Source organism: Stigmatopora argus, chromosome 19 (assembly GCF_051989625.1).
Source record: "Stigmatopora argus isolate UIUO_Sarg chromosome 19, RoL_Sarg_1.0, whole genome shotgun sequence".
Lineage (NCBI taxonomy): Eukaryota > Metazoa > Chordata > Actinopteri > Syngnathiformes > Syngnathidae > Stigmatopora > Stigmatopora argus.
In genome coordinates this window covers 3,637,071-3,661,372 of record NC_135405.1, presented here as the reverse complement: position 1 = coordinate 3,661,372, position 24,302 = coordinate 3,637,071, and the positions used below count along the sequence as shown (strand labels likewise).

Here is a 24,302-nt window from a genome sequence, read left to right as displayed (position 1 = left end):
ATTAAATGACCTGTGCAATATCGTATCGTATTTGTTTCTCTTTCCCTAGATTGTGCAATGCAGAAACAACATAGACCTTGTGTTGTGTTTTGCCAGGGAGTGAGATACTAATTCTTCAAAATCTACAAATTAATGAGAGTGGCGTTGAAAACATGAATGTTTGATATTCAAGGAAAGATGACTGTTGATGTTTTCCTAAATACCATTCAAGAATGCCATCTGAGTAACACAAAATGTGTTTGCATAGTATCACTGGCACAGTACATATATCTGGCTCTCTCCAAGTGGAAACTATAGACTGTTACATAACAAGCTAATGGAATGTCGAAGGGGCCACTCTCTAACTCTGCCGCATTTGGATGGACTGACAGTGTCACAGTGACATGCCTTCACCCACCACTAACAACAACAAAATTAGAATGTGTTCTTTTCCTAATTCTCCCTAAATTTACTGTACAAACAATGCCAGAATCAAAATCCCTTTTGATTTGTTTCTTGCCAGAATGCACGTGACTAAGATCTCTATCCATCTGTTGAAAATATTCAGGGACTATGTAAAAAAAATCATAAAGAGTGCATTGATTTGTGACTCTCACTGTTTTAATGCACTTTTCTTGTTCTACTAGACCCCCAAGCTTTTGGGTTTTTTTTGCCTTGTGTAATAACATACAGATTTCCAACATTTTTCGTGATAACTTTCTTTAGATTGTCGCCTCATTGTTTATCATGAGTTTGGGCTCCGTCTTTATGCAGTGCCCCCAAAAAATTCAATATTTTTGCATAGCTTCCCCATTTGTATATATGAGACAAGAATAGTCCGAATAAAAATAAAATCCCAAACCTGTAAATTAGTTGCCCAACTGCCAGTTTTAACAAATAAAAGACATTTCTACAATTAGCTGAGACTTTCAAATCATGAAGATACAGTATTTTGCCTCAGTCTTCCTTGTAGAATTGTTTTCAGTCCACAACACGGCAAATATCAGTTTTCAAGTCTGAAAGGCCTTTTAAGGTCATCCCATAGTATTTAAATCAGACTTAAATCTGGATTTGACTAAGCCAGGCCACAGGTTTTTGGGATTTGTTTTAAAACTCATCCAGATCCTGAAGCAGCATAGCAGGTCCAGATCATCACACTCATCCAACCTTGTCCATACCCTATATGGTATCAGCGTCCCTCCTTGTGCAGTGGGGTGTACTGATTTTAATCTTTTTAATGTTGTTGTTTTTTCCATACTTGTCATTCCAGCAGCCCGGCTGTTGAGTGGTTAGCGCGCCTCACAGCTCTGGGGTCCTGGGTTTGAATCCAGGTTGGTTCACCTGTGTGGAGATTACATGTTCTTCCCGGACATGCGTGGGTTTTCTCCGGGTACTCCGGTTTCATCCCACATTCAAAAAACATGCATGGTAGGCTGATTGGACACTCAGAATTGCCACTAGGTATGAGTTTGAGTGTGAATGGTTGTCTGTCTCCTTGTGCCCTGCGATCGGCGGACCACCGAGGGGTGTCCCCCGCTTCTGGCCCGATGTCAGCTGGGATAGGCTCCAGCACACTAGCGACCGTGCGAGCTTTGAATCCGCTATGCAAAGCACTCGTGCCACCTATATAATAAATGAATAAAATAAATAAATAAAAATATGTATATATATATAAGTATATATATACTTATATATATATATATATAAGTATATATATATATACACATATATACACACGTATATATACATATGCATATATATACACATATATATACATATATATGCATATATATATACATATATATATACATACATATATATATATACTTATATATATACCCACTAAGCTGTGTCATTTCACACATATATATATATGTATATATGTATACATATATATGTGTAAAATGACACAGCTTAGTGGGTATATATATATAGATATATATATATATATATATATATATATATATATATATATATATATACATATATATATACACACACACACACACATATATATATATATATATATATATATATATATATATATATATATATATATATATATATATATATATATATATATATATATATATATATGTATGTGTGAAATGACACAGCTTAGTGGGAACGTTGGTGCCAACAGTTTTGAGAACAATCCAAAAAAACTTTAAAAAGAGAAAAGTTGCAATTGAAAAGTAGTGTAAGAATGAAAACATCATGCAAACAAGGGGACAAGAAAAATGCAAAGGTTTTACAAAAAGTTTACATTTAATATTTTGCCAAATGCAGCCAGAAAATTTGGTTTTCAACTATTTTAGGTATTTCAAGTTGCATTATTTTTTCTCACAGCAAAATTCTAAATTTAACTTACGGCAATTTCCCTGCAGGCAGACATTGAAATTCCAGTGCCTTCTATCTGTTTCAGTGCATATTCTTTCTCGTCTCTCCTGTTGGCAGAAAAAAAAGAGTAAATATTCATTTATTCATTTTTCGAGTCACTTATCCTCCCAAGAGTCTTGGGGTTGCTGGCACCTATGCTAGCCAACATCACGAAGTAAAGTAGGTCACACCCTGAATTGACTGCCAGGCAATCACAGGTCACAAATACTCATGGACACACTCATACCTATGGACCCTAACGCAATTTAGAGCATTAAATCAGCCTACCATGCATATTTTAATGAAGTGAGAGGAAACCCACACAGAAAAGGCGATGACATGCAAACTCCACAAAGTATGGCTGGACAGGTCTCTTGGAAATATGAGGCAGACGTGCTAACTCTAACCCTAATCCTTCCCCAGTCATTATTATAGTCATCCATTGAGATATGAGCTTAATACGTTCCGGGGACTGAGCTCGTATGTTGATTTACTCGTATCTCAAATCAATGTTTCCCATAGAAATGAACTAAATACAAATTAATTCATTCCAACCCTCTGAAAAAAAAACAAAAAAAGGATATTACAATGGAAAAACATTTTTTATTGGTTGTAATTCACCATCTACTAACAGAGTAACAAATAACTAGTGGTTATGATGTTCAATACTAAAATGAGACATTATTCAGTACAACGTGGAGTGCACGGAGGGGGGCGGGGGGGAGAGAGAGAAAGAGAAGAGCGACAACGTGTTCGTAACAATACATAAACATAAATTTAACTTTACGTTTTAATCTTACCTTACGCTAGACTTAATTCTAATTTAGTTTTAATTTTTTTACATTTCTTCTTCCGGGTTGGCTCTTTTTGCCTCGCTTCCGGCGTCACTTTTAGCCGTAGTTTTTAAAAGGAACCTATCTAGGTTTGCTTTTGTCTCCCCTTCAAAATATTACGAAAATGACGAACACAAATGTCCTCACAATAGGTTAACGCACCTGGCGAGCCAGCTCCATCACGCGTACACCAGTCTCATGTTTTTCTATTATTTCGTGCTTAATATCGATTGTCATCATATGCCTTTTCTTCGCACTACCCTTCATTGCACCTGCTTGCTTTGGACAATTAACATTTACTATTTGTTGGTTATTTTCTGTTTTGCAGTAAGAAAACAACCAATACTACATGAATTATTACCTTCCTTACGATATTTACCCTAATGCTGTGCTTTTGATTCATACATCTCATCTCATTTTCTGAACCGCTTCATCCTCACTAGGGTCGCGGGGGGTGCTGGAGCTTATCCCAGCTGACTTCGGGCCAGAGGCGGGGGATACCCTGAATTGGTGGCCAGCCAATCGCAGGGCACAAGGAGACAAACAATCATTCACGCTCGCACATACCTAGGCACAATTTAGAGTGTCCAATGAGCCTACCATGCATGTCTTCGGAGAAAACCCACACAGGCCCGGAAGAACATGCAAACTCCACACAGGTGGACCGGCCTGGAGTTGAACCATGGTCCCCCACTGTGAGGCTGATGCGCTAACCACTCAGCCGCCCTTGATTCATACAGTATCTCAGAAATACCATGTGCGATGATTTTTCTTAAGATTTTCCCTTAAATGTAATACATTTGTACTCCCTATTAAAACCATGAAAATGGAGGTGAAAATTTTGAATCACTTGGGGGCTTATACGCGAGAAAATCACGTGTAAGTACATCTAAAACTCTAGTAGCCTACGATTTTATGTGTTCAATTCTCCAAATCTCGCGCCAGCATTGCAAGCGTCACATGCTTGAAGCGTAGCAATAAACCCAGTCACTCACATCCAACTATAAGTAAGAAAAAAAAGTTTGACCGAGCAGGGTTGGGAATGGTGGGAGAGGCTTGACCGCAAAAGGAAGCCTCGACTGCTGGTATACCTCGTGAAACAACAACACCATTCCCACTCCATGTGCGTTCCCATACGATTGACTAGCAAGCCCACTCTTGCAAGCAAATGTCCAAAATCAATTGACTCGATTATCATATTATGCAAGATTGTTTTGGAGAGGAAACGATCTTCACGGGGGCGGGTTGTGGGGGTTTCGTGTGAGCGCGTTACATGAAAACAAAAACACAGACACGGGCTTTCACTTTGGGACGGGATTCAATCTAATGCGCCGTTCGTATACACATGCAAGTGTTGCTTGAGAAAAGCATTCAGCGGCCATATCCATGTCAATATAAACAATAAGGTCCATGGACATCTTACCCGTCTTTGCGCTTAGCTTTATAAACGTGCCCGTAGGTGCCTCGACCCACTTTGCAACCTTCATATTCGAACAGATCTTCTACTCTCTCTCTCTCGGCAGCCAGCTTTGTTTTGAAGTCGTAGTCCATTCTAACCCATAAATACGTGGTAATTTACAATAAAATAAAATATTAATAATTACATGCATTAATTAAATAATCTGGTCGGTTTATTCCCCCACCATTTCCTTGTTTGGGATTTTGGTCTGCTCCGCTTAATGTTCACTGGCTCGTTGACGTTTCTAATTGGCGCGCAAAGCTTGCTGGGTAATGTAGTGTCATTGGGCAATCAAAACAGTACATGACTACACAAGGGAAGACATTTAAAAACTACAACCCGCATTTCTCGCCGCGGCGTGTTGCGCTTTGCGTAGTCCCGTGCATTTATAAGAATCCAGGGATTGGTTGTTTGAATTACGTAGTGTTTATTTACGCGGTTGCTCACTAGTAATATATCGTGCAGTCCCTTGGATACACAGGAACATATTCTATTCTGATCTATAAATTCATTTGGTAAACTATTTAAAATGAAAAATAATAATAAACAACACAAATTTGCGTTTTTAGAATATATGCAGTCTACCATATTACACGAGAATCCATACATTCTCAACACAGGTTCTTAGTTTTGAACGAAAAGAATCAATTTTATTTTCTGTCCGACGGTATTTAAAATATTGATGCTCTTTATTGCAACTTCTTTTCGGGAATAATTAGATATGAGGAAAAATTCATAGAATTTCCAATTAAATGGCTCTTTCTAACACACATTCATTCATGATGGTGGTGAGGATTGGCCTTTTCCATGTGTTAAACTGCCTAAAAAAACTTTTCTATGAATATGTTAAACTGCCAAATTATCATCTAGCTCGGAGTAGATTCTTCAAATGATTAGGTCTTCTGGATAAAACAATCAAGTGTGTTGTGCTACCCGGAACGATCTGAAATCTATCACTGAAGTGAGATATGCTGCTGATTTAAGATAGTGAGATTACACCATCACCCAAGAGACGCACATTTAATGTATAAACCTATACATATATATAGTATCAGTCTGTACCACAGGAAATTGTGAAATCGCGCTGCTGTGGCTCCTAAATGTTTAAAAATATTAGATATATAAATATTAGACATTTTTTACTTGGAAAAATCATTACGTGTTTCGCGGACACCATAAATAAAGACAAACTCGCGTAATATTAAAGATTTGATTCAAAACATTCATGTCGTTACGTGACGTCGTGTTGTCGAGGAGAACGCTGCACTTCCTGAAACGGACAGTCCTTTGGACCAATCAGAGTTTAGCCACCGCAGTCGGGATAACACGATTGGCCTTATGAGATGACGGTGTTTGCATGGTGTCTATATAAAGCCATTTCACAGTTGCCTTACAGGGCTGTACACAGTATGGCCGGCGATATTAGCTAGCACTCGCTAACGTTATTCTCTGCCAAAGGGAAGACGGTAACACGAAAAATCAACACCTGGATTGTTTGACGGACTGTACATCCTTAAATTAAAATCTAATCTAAATTGGGTTAAAAGAAAAGATTATATACGACGTTTATTTTTTTTTTGGTTGTGTGTCTGTTGTCTCACCATGGAAGATAACGGTGCACATTTCTTCGAGGGAACCGAGAAACTGTTGGAGTTGTGGTTCTCCCGGCAGGATGAGACCAAGGGAACCGGAGATCTGCGAACCATCCCAAGGTGTGTTTAATGTGTAACTTCGTTTGTATTAGGTGTCCTTAGCATTTAGTGCTATTCGGGACGCCCTTGTCACCCTGACCACATGCTCACGTCATTCGTTATGTTCCGTATTGTTTTTGTTTTTCAAGTGAAATAAAATGCTTCAAGTAGTGTATATTGGTAAACGTTGGTTATTCCTTCTAAATGAGGCAATAACGAAAGCGGACACCCGATCGCACACAGGATTGAGCATACCCTGCTAGTTAAAAATGGCCACCCCCTACTGACCTGAGTCATACATTTTCTTGGTAGACGTACAATGACTTAACAAGACAGAAAATGGGCAAGGGGACACGGCACTTACCTGTTTATGCTTTAGACCCGATCGCCTGTTTTCATCCTAATGGGAAAATAACGTTGAAAGCTATCAAGCGATCACTTGGTAATTTGAATTTTCTGAATGATTAATGTTCAGAGTATATGCTCTACTAATCTCGCAAATGATTTGCATTCCTTTATCGTGTTTTTTTTCCTTTTAAAGACCATTATTACATCAGTTAAAGGAGAATCAACCTTACATTTGCGTACTAAGGCCTATGAGTGTCGAACATGAGTTGATTTAAATTGCAATATTTTGCGAAAAGATTTATTCAAATCTCAATATTGGGAAAACTTGATTTCACGGTTTTAGCGAAGAAAGATCTCATGCTTTTCGCCTACGCGGAGCCACATTGACAAACATGTGGTCGCTCGTCACCACCGCGTGTCCCTTTGCTAGCACCCTGCCATGTTTGACGCGTCAATGCTAAAAAGGCTATGACTTTCATCTAATCCATTTAGGCCTCTTTTAGTGCTAAGAGGAGGTTAAAGTCTGGATTCTTTATCCCCAGGCCCTAGAATAAGTTGGCAATTATAAGATCTGACTTCCTCAGTGGGCAACTAGCTTGCTTTGAGAATGTTCCAGTCACGTTTCCACTCTTGCCTTCCTCCCTCCTCTGTATTTGATTGGCTACTAACTTGAACTCATACAGTAATACCTCGATTATCGCGGTTAATGGGGGTCGGACCCCCGCGAAAAATAAAAATCCACTAAGCAAGAGTGGCTTCTGGTTACAACTTTCAGCATGAATTTTCACATTTTTATGAACTTTGAAAAATTATATATCCTTTTTTTCCCAGTGCTGAGTTCTAGTAGTGAGTGGCAGACAGGGCAGTTGTTTCTGCTTGCAAGTTTCAGCGTGTATTTTCAGTTTTATGAACTTAAAAGAATAAAAAATATATAAGTCGCCTCGTGGTGTAGAGGTTCACTCACCTGACTTCGTTGCGGGCAGACGTGTGCTCATTTCCTGCAGGCGGTGGTATGATTGGGAGTGCGGATGGTTGTTTGTCACTGTGTGCCCTATGATATGTTATTAAAATGGAAATATGATGAACATGGTACCATTGCAATATTCAAATATTAATAATAGGAGGTTAGTCATTTTGTATCTAACATGAACTGGAAGATGTTTGGATTCACAGACTTCCAACTTTTGCTGACGTTAAATCAGTGTGAGCACAAAACTGATATTCATGTAATATTACAAGATTGAAGTAATATTCAGGGAGAAAACTGACATAATATTCAAATCAAATCAAAAACCTTTATTGTCATCATACACAGCTGCATATAACAAAATTGGTGGTGCTACTCAACAAAGTGTGTTTTCCCAGTAAAAAAAAAACAAGTAATATAAAAGGTCACATCCTGGCAAGGCAAATTCTAAAATATTGCACATTGTTATTGCACACCCCGAAGTTATTGCACAGAAGGGATTATCCGTGTGTTGTGCTAATGCAAGTTCAGAGTCCTGATTGTTGTGGGGGGGAAAACTGTCCCCAAGTCTATTTGTCCGTCCTTTGTGGGACCTGTAGCGTCTGCCAGAGGGCAGCAGCTGGAACAGGTTGTGACCAGGGGGGTATGGGTCCCTAACAGTGTTTACGGTTCTGCTGAGGTAGCGAGGGCTGGCAATATTACGAGAATTAGTAAGTCATGGTGTTATTATGTTTCGTGAACCGGAACTTGTTTAGTGTTAACATCGACTTTTGGTGACATGAAGTCTGTGTGGGCACAAAACTGCTTATCGTGTAATATTAGTAAATTTAAATAATGAAATGAACTGTCATCAAATTTTGAGATTAAAATGATTACATTGCTTATTTTTACATCACTCAAACCAGAGGTTGTTCGGGGTCTGCAGACATCAACTTTTGGCGACTATGGTCAGTGGGAAGATTTGAATTTGAAATCGTTTTTGGCTGGTTTATTTGATTCCTGTTAAGTTTGATGAGAATGAATTTATATTGTTAATTTTAAATAAGATTTTCAGACGGTGGTGTGCCTTGAGATTTTCTCCAATTAAAGTATGCCGCAGCTCTATAAAGTTTGGGAAATACGGCGATAAGACCATGTAACAAACACCGCCAACTCATTAGTACTTGAACATTTTTTCAAAAAATAAAAGTATCCATTGTGTATCAGAAATCATAATCACGTGATTAGCTTGGTGGCGGCAACTGACTGACAACATGCATGTTCGTAGTCCAGTGCGACTTTTTTTCCTTCATGGTGTATTTTTTTTTCTTAGTACTACGACTTGCATTGTGGAATTTATACTCCAGGATATATACCGTATTTTCTCGTATATTAGCTGCCCCCGCTTTAAGCCGTACCCTTTAAAATTGTAGAATTTTACAATTAGCTCGTTCAAGACTCCTGATTCACAATTTTCACCTCCATATTCATGGTTTTAATGAGTACAAATTTGTTACTTTGAAAAATTATTTTAAGAAAAGTCATCGCATGTGGTATTTCTGACATACTGTATAAATCGATTGCTGGATTGCACATTCCTAAAGGGTGTTGTCTGCACGTAGACCAATTCAAAAAGGAAGTTACGTGAGCAGTACAACCAGGAAGTGTGCGTTGCGGTCTGGTTTGTCATTCCTAGGTAAGATGACGGCGCCCTGAGTGAGCAATGGCAGGCACAAGTGAGTGAGTTTTTTCACGTTTTCTGCAAGATACGTTTTTTTCTTGAATTTCATTCATAGACGTCAAAATATTTGTCTTGCGTCATGGCGTTTCATCCTTTTCACCTTGCAGTTTGCATGTCAAGCCTTATTTGTGCGCATATAAGCCATAACCTCGATTCAGTCATTTTTTTGCGACAAATACGGCGTAAATGCGAGAAAATACGGTAGTGTTTTCCCCTTTTCAGGATTGGTTGAACTGTACATTTTCTATTCAATCAAATGTTCGCAGTAGCCAGCACAGTCGTTGTCATAATTACTAAGAAATACCACAGTCTCATCCTATCAGTGTTTGTTTTTTATCAACCTGCTCAATAAAGATCGGTATAAATTTACAGAAAGGGACAGATTAAAGGTGTGCTATGCTACTGTGCATCAGGCTTGTGGCCAACTTCCAAATAAAGTCCACAAGGGCATCTTACAAATGAATGTATGTTGTGATAGTGCGCTCTCCTCGTTATGAGCTCCACTACTACATCCACTACCGTATTTTCACGACTATATGGCGCATCACATTTAAAGGCACAGTGTCAGTAACGAGTGCTATTTTTGTATTTGACACACACACAGGACACACCGCTTTTAAAGGCACAGCCAGGCAAAACATACACCATCTTAAACATACACCAGCTTAAACATACACCATCTTAAACATACACCAGCTTAAACATACACCAGCTTAAACATACGACACACGCTAAAAACATGTTTTTAAAAAGGCAACGGAAGCAAAACTGAGTTTGGTTGTACTTTATTTAGCCATTTTACAATGTACTCGCGCCATCACCCACAAATCCATCAAAGTCCTCATTTTCTATGTCCCAATTGAACAATTGTCCGAACGAGTCATCGGAAACACTGAATTTTATACGTTCGTCCAGGCGGCCACAATCCATTCGCAAGTAGTAGCTAGCGTAACTAGCCCGGCGTTGCCTGCCACCCTTCGTCAAGCTGTGTTGATGTTAATGTCCAGGCCACAATCTATTCGCAAATAGTAGCTAGCGTAACTAGCCCGGTGCTGCCTGCCGCCCTTCGTGAAGCTGTGTTGATGTCGATGTCCAGGCCACAATCCATTCGTAAATAGTAGCTAGTGTAACTAGCCCGCCGCTGCCTGCCACCTTTCGTAAAGCTGTGTTGATGTCGATGTCCAGGCCACAATCCATTCGCAAATAGGAGCTAGCGTAACTAGCCCGGCGCTGCCTGCTACCCTTCGTAAATCTGGGTTGATGTCGATGTCCAGGCCACAATCCATTCGCAAATAGTAGCTAGCGTAATTAGCCCGGTGCTGCCTGCCACCCTTTGTAAAGCTGTGTTGATGCTGGTGTCTAGCGGTTTTCAAGCATCTGTTGTAAGTGCCTTTAACAACAGTGCAAGCAGACACGTTCGTACAGGCGGCCACGATCCATTCGCAAATAGTGGCGTAACTAGCCCGGCGTTTTAGTTAAGCCTCCGAGAATGATGGCAAGCTCAGAGTTCATTTTCGTGACTTGTTTTTTCACCGCTGCTTCGGGGGGCCTTAGAAACCAAACCAAAATTGTTTTGGAATAAACACATGCCCACACTATATACGGGTACCTTGTAGGGATGTGCCTTTAGCGTCTGACTCTACCCACTGCCGCCTTCTCTCTATATAAGAAGCCTGTCGGCAAGAAGTGTTCAGTCAGGCTTCAGAGCTTAGCCATGGCACTCCACATTTTAAAGCGCCCTGTCTATTTTGGAGAAAATTTAAGACTTTTTAGTGGGCCTTATAGTTGTGAAAATACGGTATGCTGATTTCAGAACTTTTTTTTTCTTGTTCCCTGCTTCTAGTGTTCATTTGCAGTACAATGCAGTAAGATTATTATATATCATTTGTCCTTAACTTGTATACTATTTTGCCATCATTTGCACTCCTTGCTGGGAGACCAAACCTGCAGAAATGTGATCCACTGCAGTGCCACAAATAGCCTGGTGTACATTTCACACTAAAGTTAGAGTTCACCTTGGTTTCTCGACTGTCATTTTGTCTAACAACCATTTTCATGTAATATAAGTTAGTTTTTCATTTGACCTAGAGAATATTATCCCACTGATAAAGGAATTGTGCAGGCTGCTTTTCCACAATGTAATGGGAGGCTATTTTGTTGGCTTTGTTACTTCATTTCGTGAAGGACTAACCATGACCGAAGTTTGCCCTCCTGCATAAATGGTTATACAGTAGTCCCTCGATTATAGCGGATAACGTAGACCAGACATGGCCGCGATAATTCAAAAACAGCGAAGTAGGATCACTCCTATCATTTCTACATGCCATACTACGTTTTCATACCTAAACAAAAATACAAGTACAATTAATTGTATTTATTAAATCCTATACTCGCAGTAAAAAATGTTCCTCTCAGCTTGATGGCCGCATTGTCCTGCGCTATTGCGTTTTGTCTTTGTCACCTTGCAGCTTCGTCCATGTCGTCGTCTTTTAATGCGCATATAAGCCGTACCCTCGATTCAGGCTTTTTTTTGTCCGACAAATGCGGCTTATATGCGAGTAAATATGGTAGATTGCAGGAGGTTGGCTACTTGAGAATTAGATCTTGTGCGAAGAAAGTTTGAGCACCCCTGCTCTAGAATTATCTTTTTTTGTGCAAAGCCAGTGTTCCAATAACACTTCTCTGCATAACCTTGGAGCTTTGTGTTGCTCTGGAACAAATCTTCCTTCACTCACACTCTCGCCTCGGGATTGCATAGAAGATACTTATCTTGGGGATGACTCACTACTTTACGTGTAAAGTAGCTGCCAATTTCTAACCTCTGCTCATGCTTTTTTTTCCTTTTTAGGTTTGAGTGGGACAAACTTTTGGAGAATGTGCATTGTCTGATCATAAGTGTGACAAAGACCGACAAGCAGGAAGCTTATATACTCAGGTAACATGTGGAGCAGTACGTCTGTCGGGTTTGGCTATGATTAGAAGGCTTTCCGCGATGACATTTGTCACCTTACAATTGCTTGACTTTGCCAATCCATGTACAGGTACTTTCAGGTGATAGGAAGTTAAGCTTTGGCCACTTGCTCACTCAACAATCTTTGCCCTCTCAGTATCAATACAATTCAGTGTTTCATTACATGCCAAGATGAGCGACTTCTGGTTGTAGTTGGGAAAACCAAAAGGTTCAGCACCATCAGTGCCAACAACAATGATAGACGTCCAATCGCGTAGTTACTTTTATCCATCTAATGTGAATTAAACTAGGTGTGCAATTTCAATGGGAAGGCCTCACAGCAAAAGATAATGGCAGCCAATAAGTGAAGTGCCTCTCAGCTCTGGGGTCCTGGTGTCAAATCCCGGTCGTTCCACCTGTGTGGTGTTTGCATGTTCTATCTGGGCCTGTGTGGGTTTTCTCCGGGTACTTTGTTTCCTCCCACATTCCAAAAACATGCATGGTAGCCTGATTGGACCCTGCGATCGGCTGGCCACCGCCTCTGGCCTGGATTCAGCTGGGATAGGCTCCATCACCCCCTGCCACCCTTGTGATGATAAAGTGGTTCAAAAAATGAATGAATGAATAAAATAAACACAGAATTGCAACTCCACATAAACTTAAAATACGAGAAAAATACATGCTTGCAAATAGCATTTTTTGTAAACAGACGAAAATGTGATCTCCATCTACGATAGATGTCAATGTTGATAATATTTAACCAATTAAATGAAGCTATCCCATATTGTCTGCCTTTCTTCATATTGCCCCAAAGACCTTGCATGTGAGTCTTTCAAAGTAATGAGCTACGAAGCCATGTACAAGCTGATCTTTGTCATGTCATACTTCATGAAATGGCACTGTATTTAATGGATGTGAAATGCTTGGTGTTTTTTCCCCCCAAATAAAATGAAGCCATAATAAACTCGTCTGAGTTCATCAAGTGATACAACGCTTTGTACATTAATGTAGCAGTGAGGCACCTTACTATTTGAATGCTATTAAGATGACTCCCATTTTTTTTTCTTCATATAAAGATTTTTTTTTTATTCTTTAAATTTTAATGTCGTGTAATGCATGTGAAATATTTATTTTGTCATCCTAATATGGAAAAAATATTTGCAAGGTGACCATTCATTCATTTTCTCAACCACTTTATCAGGGGGTGCTGGAGCCGATCCCAGCTGACTTCGAGCATGAGACGGTGGTACACCCTGAATTGGTGGCCAGCCTATCACGGGGCACGAGGAGACAGACAACCATTCATGCTCACACTCTGTGTCCAACCTGCCTGCCTGCCATGCATATTTTTGGAATAAACCTTGGCACCAATCTGTTGTTCCAACTGTAATTAGTTGATTGCAGGCAGGTGCTGCTTGTTTCAGCAGAAACTTCATTGGTCAAACTGTGCTGTTTCAGTTAGAAGGAAAACCTGCACCCACTTGGCCCACTAGTTGTGTAGTTGTTCACTCGCCTGACCCGTACAGGGCTCGACATTAATGAATGCAGCCACCTACTCTTTTTGGGCAGCTAATTATGTTTTGACAGCTGCCCGATAGGGCAGGTGACCTTTTGATTATGCGATGTAAAATAAATAAGGAAAATCACAATCGCTTTGTTTGTTTTGTTTCCTGCCATGAGCGAGGCCATTTTGTGACACATTTTCGTCTAGTAGTTGATCATTTTGTGTTATCTATGTTTTGACTGGTTCGTTTATAACAGACGGGTGTTTTTATTAGGTTTAGTCACCTGACATGTTTCGGCGTGATGCTTCCGCCTTCTTCAGAGTGCACACATTAGTATTTGTTTTACACTTTTACTGCAAACGGATATCGGATCTAAATATCTGTTATTGGCCTCTAACTACTAATAATTGTATTGATTCTTAAAAACCCATATCTGTCGATCTCTAAACAATATTTATAATCTATATGTATCACATCTGCTTTAGCAATCTAATTACCAGGTATACTTTTGTCTCGTCCTTTTCCTGTATTTAGTGAGAGTAGCATGTTTGTCTCCAAGAGACGTTTCATTTTGAAAACATGTGGAACCACCCTCTTACTGCAAGCACTGGTGCCTCTGCTGGAACTCGCCAGGGAGTACTGCGGTTTTGATGCCATTGAGGTGATCCTCTTATTAAAATCCTTTTACCACTGGCACTCACTATCATTTTCCCTGATCTAACCCTGCGGAGACTTAAAGCCAGTCAGTGTATTTTTGTAATCTCCAAACCCACGTCCCACCCTCCTGTTTTGCAGAATTTCTTCTACTCCCGCAAGAATTTCATGAAGCCAACCCATCAAGAGTTCCCTCATCGAAACTTCCAAGAGGAAGTTGACTTTCTCAGACAGATTTTCCCAAGTATGTGACTGACTAAATGTCTTGGCGTTTGCGGTTTTATCTGTAAAGCAATCCCACAAAGTGTAGGACACCGTAGAGCATGGATGGCCAAGTCCGGTTCTCGAGAGCTCCCTATCCAGTCTGTTTTCCATGTCTCCTTCCACCAACACAACTGAATCAAATAATCGGGATCGGAATGAAGCGTCTGGACAGATTGCTGATGAGTTGATCATTTAATTCAGGTGTGATAGAGGAGGGAGATATGGAAAATGGACTGGATAGGGGCTCTCAAGGAACCTACTTGGCCACCCGTGCTGTAGAGATTTACCAAGACTGCGCCTTAGGCTTCTGCCAAAAACAGTATAAATAGGTTTTTGTGGCCTTTATAGATATACACAGCTTATGCATCAGTCAAGACTATTATGCAGTCTTATTGTCCAAGCAGGGACAAATCCTGGATGCATTCCTGTTGAATCTCTATTTACTGATTCTGGTTAATTGTAGGTTGATTGACAAACAAACCACTACAATGTTTATGAAAGTTTAAAAATACCTCAAGGGGTGAATCACTTTACAACTGGCAGATGAATACTGGAGAATCATTTTAACTGCACCTTGTAGAAGATGGCTATTTATCATGTGCTGCACTGAACAGCTAGGCCAGCTTCTATTTGCAAATTCTGTTATTCTCAAGTGGACACAAGAAGGTTCAAACTTGATTCTAGGACAATAAAACAAAGTGAAAACAGAACATAGAACAATAACACAAATTAAAACACAGAAATTGAACATTTAGACAATACAGACTTCTCTTTCCACCCTTTAGTGGCTTCCGGGTTGCAGAGAGGGCCCTGCTTTGAAGGCATGTCCACTTATTATCATTATCATTATATGCAAATGAGCAAATGGGTGTAACTCATGTCTTTTTCCAAGGAGATGAGTTGAGAACAAAATGGTGAGAACTTTCCTTGCTCATCACAATAGCCAGGAACAGCAACCATTCTGTATCCTTTTGGGCACCCCTGCTTGGGTAACTGAATTAGCTCTGTAAAAGCATAAATTCTACAGATGTTCTGTCTCCAAACCAAAAGATAGCGAATAACCTACATATAGATTCACTATTTTAAAGCAATGAAAAAATACCTGTGATTATAAGAAATATTTCTCTTCAACCTAAAAATAGTTTTGTTAAGTTTGTCATCTTTGCTTTTTTTCAGATGGTGCAGCCTACTGTATGGGACGTTTGAACTCTGACTGCTGGTAAAATTATAATTTCTGCACATTTTTGCCCAAACAGCATGTTTGCGGAAGCCATATTTAAGCGGTTTTGGGGAAACACCCAAATATTGTCTGGTGCCATTACAATTACATTTATAAAATAAAATGCCCAAATGGGAATTTCCACGGTCGTTTGATTGCTGGTTGTCCGGAAAGATCTCTTTGGAGATCGGCTGTTGTTATATCTTGAATAAATGTTCCGGTTTACGTTGACATTTTCATTTCCCGGAGAAGGAATGTTTAGGCATGATTGAAACATTTTTCAAGATTACAATGCACTTTCGTGACAAGTAAAAACTAAAATAAAAAAAAGTGATGTCTTGCAGTTAAAATTGTTCAGATCTCACTCCAATTGAAAAGCAGATGAAATTGGAAGTGCTCAGCATCCAAAGCAAGAGCAAAGTTGAGAAAGTTAGACCTACCTTTTGTTTTTTTTGTTTTTTTAGTCAAATTACCTTAGGTTTGTTTTCATGTCTGATCTTCTTTTTGTTCTACTTAAACAGTCAGCATCCACAGAAACTGATGATTCCATAATTTTTGGCAGGGGATACAAAGTATATGATATACAATTTTAATCCTAAACATTGTTTTTCAACAGGTATCTGTTTACTCTGGACTTGCCAGAGTACTGGGAGAACAAGTATGCGGATCAAACACTGGAAGTTCTGATGAGTGACCTTGATCCAGCCATTATGGACCAGTTCTATATGAAAGATGGTGTTTCTGCAAGTGATGTCACTCGTGTAAGTAACACCTACAAAGTACAACCTAATTTTTGCTAAGCTGTATTGTTGAGTTCAAACTATGTACATAGTCTTCACTGCTGGCAATGCTAAGACGAAGGATGACTGGGCTGTACCGTATCAGCACCGATAATGGTGCCAGTGCATCCCTACTCTATTTATTCATTCATTCATTTTCCTTTCCACTTATCCTCACCAAGTTCATGGTGTAGCTGTAGCCCTTCGTAGCCAACTATGGGCAATAGGCGAGGGACATGCTCAATTGGGTGCCAGTCAATTGCAGGGCACAATGAGATTAAAAATAATTCGCGCTCCAAAAATTAGCCAATTTCAAATGCTATTACAGAGGCTCTACTCTTTACAAAATAGCATAATTTCCTGAATTAGAATTGTTGGTCCTCATATGTCCTATCATCCATGATTATCTAATACTAAAATTGTAATTGTAGTGTAGTGCAGTAGTCCAGCCGAAACTTTAGAAACGATGTAATATAATGTCTAGCATTTTTTTGCAAGTTAGCTGAACACAGTCACGAGTATTATTTTAGTAACTAAAGAGCGGTTCAAAAGAATTAAAAGCATAGTTGCAAAATTTGGCGTCAGGTCCAACTTTCAACAGCCAGCTAGCTGCAAGGCACACAATCATGCAGTGCTAGTGCTGAAGTACCGTATCTTATTTATAAGACGCACTTAAAAGTTAACTTTTTCTCTAAAATAGTCAATGCGCCCAATCAGTTTGTGTCTTGTCTATGCACTAAATTAAATTTTTGTATGGCCCTGACCGCTTGTGTGACTGGTTTTATTTCTTGCCGGCATGCTACTTATTGCGATCAAACAGGCGGACGTTTACCCTAAAAATAGCCTCCAAGCATTATGGTAAATCCATTGAAAACATCCCAGGGGAGTGGCAAGGCATTTGACTTCTGTGTGCTCACTGCGTTTTTAACCCTCAAAAACACTCAATACTCAAAGAAACAGCATATTAGAGCTATACAAAGGAAATACCTGATGTGAATGATGGCAGAATGTGGGTGTGAACGCTTGTAAAATGGACTGAAGCCATGGATCGAACACTATTAGAGCTATACAGAGGAAATACCTGATGTGAATGATGACAGAATGCGGGTGTGAACGCTTGTAAAATGGACTGAAGCCATGCATCGAACACAATTTAACAGGTTTGCCAGCGGATTGCTAACGGGTGGCCAACATAGTAGTTCGGGCAGGCAGCGTCGCAAGAGTTAGGTGACTATTTGGAATGAATTGTCGATGCCGATATAACAGCGGGGATAATCAAAGGCTTGGGAGTGATTCATGTCGCGAGTTACAAGGGATTGTGCATGACTGGGCTCTCGTGTCGGCCAGCACTGTTTTTCGAGCTTTCGCCAAAGCTGGAATCAACTTCCCGGAATACACAACTCCGATTGACAGTGGAGCCTAGCATGTTAAATGCCGAACTCTTTATATCTGAGTGTACCTTTGACCTCAATAAAGCATTGTCAAACTTAATTTTGCTCGTGCTGTCTTTTAAAAAAAAAAAAACGTTAGCAGCTAGCCTAACTTGCGCTCGCAGCTAGCATAGCGTACGCTAGCCTAGTGTCATGCAGCTAGCATCTTTTCTGAAGAAGCGCCCAATGTATTGACAAAAAAACAGAAAATATACCTGCAAATGAGACTGCGCCCTGTTACCTAGTGTGAAAATATGGTAAGCTTTCTTTAGTTTAGCAAGTTACCACACAAAGCACTTTGGCTTAAGAAACTAAACTTTCTCAGCTTTCCTCAATGTTTGCAGCTGCATATAACCTTTTACACATGATTTTATGATACTCGGCTTTTAGACAGTGACATTTAGTTCCGGTCATTTGGAACAACATTTCGTTAGCTACTTTATACAACCTAACAAAATCTATATCTATCAAAATATAATTAATGCAGCTCCTTTGTTTCCTAATAAAAATCAATTTTGAAAAAAGTATCATGGCAAGATAACAGAATGTTTGCTATAAGAGACACATTTGATGTATTCTTTTTGTCTTTTTTTCCAGATGAGTGGAATATGTGACCTGATACCAGGTTCAGTGATAGATGCCACATTGTTCAACCCATGTGGATACTCGATGAATGGAATGAAGACTGATGTAAGTGTTGCTTCACGTTTCTATTGTGACCCACCCATCTAATGTTGCTGTAGTAATACTGTACTGTCATCCTTGACCACCTCGAGACTTCAGTCCATTGCAGTATTTTATGATAAGTATCAAAGTCAAAAATGTTAATTAAAAACGTCAAAATTCCCGGTGAAACTCTCAAGCCACTCGGAATTAATGTCGGACGACTGTCACTCAGCTCTGTAGAAGAAAAAGTTTGAAGTGGAAGTTTAATTTTCCCCAAAACAATGGTGGCAATAAAGATGAAGAATGTGATCTTAGTACTTTTAGAAATCGGTACAAAATTTTCAATATGGCTCAGAGTTTGAAACAGTGTCCCAGAGATTGATGACAACATGGTCATAGCCATCAAATATGCCAATTTTCTCGTCGGTGATGTCCTTGTACAAAACCATATCTGTACAAAAAAGAAACAACAGTCAACTCCCCATTACCATGTTCTTTGTGCGCAAAAGATTTACCTGAATTGGAAAAAAGCTCAACCTGCGCACTAAATCTTCATTTTCACTTAACTTTTAATTGTACTACACAGGTCTGTCATTTTTTTGGATAAAGATTAAGCAGAGAAGAGCTATTGTCAGAGACGAGAACTTAAGTATTTACGCATTTATATAAATGTGTAACGTTGAATTCCTGCACTTGATATTGTATGGACGCTAAAACATGTACCGTATTTTCAAGATTGTTCGGCGCATCGTATTTTTAGCCGGAGTGTCATTAACAAGTGCTATTTCTGTATTTTACACACACAAAAAACTCACCGTTTTTTTAGACCCATATATATTATATATGGATGAACATCGAAACGCAATAGCGCTGGCTACCGGAAGTAGCCTATTTCCGGGTTCCGGTGCGCAGTGACTGCTGGGATATATAGTTCTTGCACGCTACACCCACACGCTAAAAACACGTTTTTAAAAAGGCAACGGAAGCAAAACTGAGTTCGGTTGTACTTTATTGAGACATTTTACAACTCACTCACGTCATCACCCACAAATCCCTCAAAGTCCTCATTTTCTGTGTCCGAATTAAACAATTGCCCAAACGAGTCTTCCAAAAAGCCGGGTCCCCTCTCTTCGTTCTCAGAGTCACCGTCATTTCCATGTGGCTCCTTAGAAATGATGACCCTTTCGCCCAGGCGGCCACAATCCATTCACAAATCGTAGCGTAAGAAGCCCGGCGCTGCCTGCCACTTTTCGTGAAGCCAGGCATGGGATATATATTTTATTTATGGATGATTATCGAACCGTAATAGCGCTGTCTACGAAAGCAGCCCCAGACGCTATTTCCGGTGCGCAGTGACTGCTGGGATATATAGTCCTTTTGTCAATACACCCAGGTTGACGGCTGTGATAACGTTGCACTAATAGTATCAATATACTACAAGGGCGAACACACTAATTTGGTGCTACATGTACCAAATGCATGCTACAGCCGCACGCTAAAAACACGTTTTTAAAAAGGCAACGGAAGCAAGACTGAGTTCAGTTGTACTTTATTTAGCCATTTTACAATGTACTCACGTCATCATCACCCACAAAACCATCAAAGTCCTCATTTTCTGTGTCCGAATTGAACAATTGTCCATCGAAAATGCTGAGTTTAATACGTTCGTCCAGGCGGCCACAATTCATTCGCAAATGCTAGCTAGCTTGTAGCTAGCGTAACTATTCCAAGGCTGTCTTCCATGGTTCGCAACTGTGTTGATGCCGATCGCCAGGCCACAATCCATTCACAAATAGTAGCTAGCGTAACTAGTATTCCAAGGCTGTCTTCCATGCTTCGCAACTGTGTTGATGCCGATCGGCAGACCACAATCCATTCGCAAATAGTAGCTAGCTAGTGTTGATGCCGATCGGCAGGCCACAATCCATTGGGTGTATTGACAAAAAACTATGTACTTTATCTACGGGAAAATAGTAGAGTCGGGGGCTGCTTGCATAGTTGTCCTATCGACTGATTTATCGTGATAACAATTTTAGTATTGGCCCATATATAAAGCGCACTGGATTTTAAGGCGCCCTGTCTATTTTGGAGAAAATTTCAGACTTACGTGCGCCTTATAGTCGTGAAAATACGGTACGTATGGCAGAAATAATAGAGGCGGCAAGAATCAATTCATCCTTTTAAAAAACAAATATCTCACTGTTTAATAAAGGAATTCTACCAAAAGTTTCAACGCAAAGTTTGCTGCCTGAATTTTAATTCATTGGCTTCCAAAAAGGTTGTTTTCCTGACCCAAAGATCAAGTTTTGTATTGCTATATCGTGAGATACAGCTCACTGTGAACATTGCATCAAGAGGTTCCCACCCCGACCTGTAACTGTGTTCCTTTTATTCTCTCCCGCAGGGTACCTACTGGACCATTCACATAACCCCAGAGCCAGATTTCTCCTACGTGAGCTTTGAGACCAATCTCTCCCAGACATCGTACGACGACCTTGTCCAGAAGGTGGTGGATGCTTTCAAGCCAGGAAAATTTGTGACCACTCTTTTTGTCAACCAGGTATATATTGAAAATACTGGAACTTTAGATGAGCTGCTTCTGTTCAATCTAAATGTGAAATTTATTTTTCCATTGCAGAGCTCCAAATGTCGCAGCGTTTTCGCCTCAACCCCAAAACTCGACGGGTTCAAGCGTCTTGACCGCCAGCTGGCCCAATTTAACGATTACAATTTTGTGTTCACAAGTTACGCCAAGACCTGCCAGAAGAATCAGAAGAGTTGAGGGTGGAAGATGAAGAGGCGTAAAAAAGGGGGTCACTTGGGCTTCACATCCAGTGATCAACTTACAGTAGAGAGCTTCTTGTCGTCCCTTTCCGCTTTGTGTCCTACCAACCTCGTCACCCATCATAAATCCCGTAGTGGCCTGGACGAGAAGCCCGTTTTAATTCCGAGTTTGAGTTGTTTGCATTGTTGTATCTGTGACTTAGACCTCTTGCATGAAAGCTCTTTTCTCTGTTTCGATATGCTAGCACACACTTGCTGTGATCTTGAAGTGCATGTAGAGGAAATACATCAGCTCCTTTTGGGTTTTTACCCCTGTGCCCACCACAAAGGCCCCTACCTCCAGGTTTCCTCCCTCATCCCGCACAGACAGGGCTTCAGACCCCACTAAATCCATGCCCCTGACATGCTCAGACCAGCATACATGCTCCACAGTTTAAGATCTTACGATTGACAAGGATCATTACAGAGGTGCACTTTAGAATATTTTTGATTGCCTTTTGTATCTGAATGTATAAGTTTTGCTAAGACTTGCTCTTTTTCAAATGCTCTCTAAAAATGGCATACTTGCATTCTTGATATTTGGCTAAATGTACAAAATGGTTTCCACCACAGACATGCCAGCTTTAAACTCAGTCAGTTAAGAGAATTCTGAATAATTCAATAATGTCCATTCATGCACTTTGCTATGCTCTAAACATTTTTTTCTTGTATCTTGAAAGCTGCTGGCTCTCCTATTCAGTTTTTACATTCACCCGTAAAAGGAATACAGTCTAGTCAGGTTCTGACACCATTTTGTCCACTTGATCTTCCGAATGTACAGGTCTCTAGAGAAAAGCCTGGTCCACCTTTCAACTGAATGTATGACTTCAGGCATGCATATCCCCCCTGTCTGGTACATAAAACTCAATGCCGGCTACCTATTGTCCCCCAACCCAGCAGGTCACCCCTTGCCAGCCAGTGAGATCAGTCATTAGAAAGGCGGTGAGCTGGTGGAGCATAATGAATCAAACCTTTTGCTTGCCCAGCAAAGCATTTTTTCCCGTTTGACAATATCCATTGCCTCTGTTTTTCCGTGCCATACAAAAATGTGTAAGCGTACAATCTAGGCCCACCTGTCTGAGCATGCCGGGGACAATCCCGGATCATTCCACGTCCAACCAATGCACCATTTGCCGTTTTATGTCATTTTCATTTGCCCAGACATTTAATTTTTTTGCTGTGGATTGGACTCCCTTAGTAGTCATTGTTTAGTTGAATGCCCTTTTGTTAAACTTGGGCTTGGGCATGGGAGGGGCAGGGCGTTTAATCCTACAGTGTAACTAACTAGTGCTATATATGCTAAACTGTGTTGTGTAACATCCTTGTTTATTTGCTTGCCCTTCTTTTGCCAGCTGAAGTTAAGTCGAAGTGACACACTCACCTTCTCAGCAGTCTTCCTTTAGCTTAAGATCAGTGCATTTTTTTGTTTTCCTTCAAAATATGTGCTTGCACTGCTTTTTGAGACGTTGAAATGTGAAGGTTTGACTTGCTATAATCACCACAGCGCAGTTTAAATGTGCATGAAAGATGTGGCACTTAAAGTAGTTTCCCCTAGTTCTATCATGGCCTTCTAGGTTCTGGGTGAGTTCCATTATTTCCTTGAGGTCTGACTGCTGTGCTACTTAACCACCTAAGCACACTTCTCTAACTTATGAAGTCCTACGTGCACACCAACAAACACTGTTACAGATTTAACATTTTCTTTTGCCAAGGTCCAATCTGCTGGCATTGTTTATTACACTAGTTTCAGGGCTGTAGCATTAAAGTTAATTGTACACGCTTGCACCTACACACAAGCTCCTTGGACTTCCTTTTGTGAGTCTTCCAGTCAAAACACCAAAAGAAAGTTCTCTGAAAGCCTCCAATTCAAGAGTGACGATGCCGTTCAATATTTGTCTGGTTGGATGGAGAAACTTTGCTGTTTTAATGATCTTTTACTTATTGGATGGTCAAGATGTGCTATAATTCTATCTGTGCTCTGAGCTTGATGCATAAATAATAAAAGAAATTATTCATCTTTGCATTGTTTTAAAAATGTCTTGGATTTGCAAATGTCAAGAGTTAAGCTTTTTGATTATAGAAGTTAGTGAATGATTTGTATGGAACCTACAAAGGTTTTGGTCTCTAAGCATACATAAGAAATTAATTGTCTGATCTTTTTTCGCAAGTAGAGCAGTACTTTATATAGATTTAGTAATGTGTTGCACGGTTCTCAAAAAAACCAACTGAACCCTTTAAAAATGATAGTGTACCACTCGTATGAAATGTGACAGACAAACATGAAAGAAAATGATAAAATTATTAATTATTAAAATGGATTACAAACAAAAACATGCTATTCGTGCAGTAGTACAGTAAGGAGGAGACTAACGTTACCACAAGAACAGATGCACATAAACACCTGCACAACTTCAAATTGTGTATTCAAAACAACTTTGCATTAAATTGAACTCAAAAGGACTGAGTCTCCAACTTGTCATTCAGTACAGAGAGCCAATGCCAAGGCAATATTAGTCCACTGCTTGCCACTTCTGTTTTTCGATGAATGACAGCCCGATTATTCATTTCATTCACACCAATAATATTAAAGAACTCTGTGACACCAAACAATGGTCAAAAGAGTTGTGGAAGGCCCC

At 39.9% G+C, this 24,302-nt stretch overlaps 2 protein-coding genes across 8 annotated transcripts in view; one reads left to right on the top strand and one right to left on the bottom strand.

The window, feature by feature from the left end:
• Window positions 1–5,081, bottom strand: part of cdk19 (cyclin dependent kinase 19) — a 41,048-nt gene extending 35,967 nt beyond the window's left edge. For 5 of the 6 annotated variants that reach the window (XR_013296888.1, XR_013296887.1, XR_013296889.1 and 2 more), the window contains exons 1-2: window positions 4,615–5,081; window positions 2,351–2,426 (exon numbers count right to left, since the gene is read on the bottom strand). Coding sequence is in view for 2 of the 6 variants with exons in the window: in XM_077587570.1 (XP_077443696.1) it covers window positions 2,351–2,426; window positions 4,615–4,742 (204 nt within the window). In the remaining 4 variants the exon portion in view is untranslated. The remainder of the gene's footprint in view (window positions 1–2,350; window positions 2,427–4,614) is intronic. The other variant, XM_077587571.1, reaches the window with a different exon arrangement.
• Window positions 5,082–6,024: 943 nt separating this feature from the next.
• amd1 (adenosylmethionine decarboxylase 1) lies at window positions 6,025–23,687 on the top strand. 2 transcript variants are annotated; one of them, XM_077586915.1, is made up of 10 exons: window positions 6,025–6,362; window positions 12,225–12,311; window positions 14,366–14,492; window positions 14,627–14,729; window positions 15,535–15,570; window positions 15,926–15,968; window positions 16,585–16,729; window positions 18,775–18,867; window positions 21,248–21,403; window positions 21,482–23,687. In XM_077586915.1, the coding sequence occupies exons 1-10, from the start codon at window positions 6,253–6,255 to the stop codon at window positions 21,623–21,625; spliced, it is 1,044 nt and encodes a 347-aa protein (XP_077443041.1). In that variant the 5' UTR covers window positions 6,025–6,252; the 3' UTR covers window positions 21,626–23,687. The 2 variants fall into 2 exon arrangements, with proteins under 2 accessions (XP_077443041.1, XP_077443042.1); XM_077586916.1 differs by lacking the exon at window positions 15,535–15,570.
• Window positions 23,688–24,302: the final 615 nt, after the last annotated feature.

Excerpts from the sequence above, each read along its gene's own strand:
- amd1 (XM_077586915.1), top strand. The coding sequence starts at position 6,253 with ATGGAAGATAACGGTGCACATTTCTTCGAGGGAACCGAGAAACTGTTG. Across the intron at positions 6,363-12,224 it reads GATCTGCGAACCATCCCAAG|GTTTGAGTGGGACAAACTTT; the intron begins GTGTGTTTAATG and ends TTTCCTTTTTAG. Across the intron at positions 15,571-15,925 it reads GAGAGGGCCCTGCTTTGAAG|ATGGTGCAGCCTACTGTATG; the intron begins GCATGTCCACTT and ends GCTTTTTTTCAG.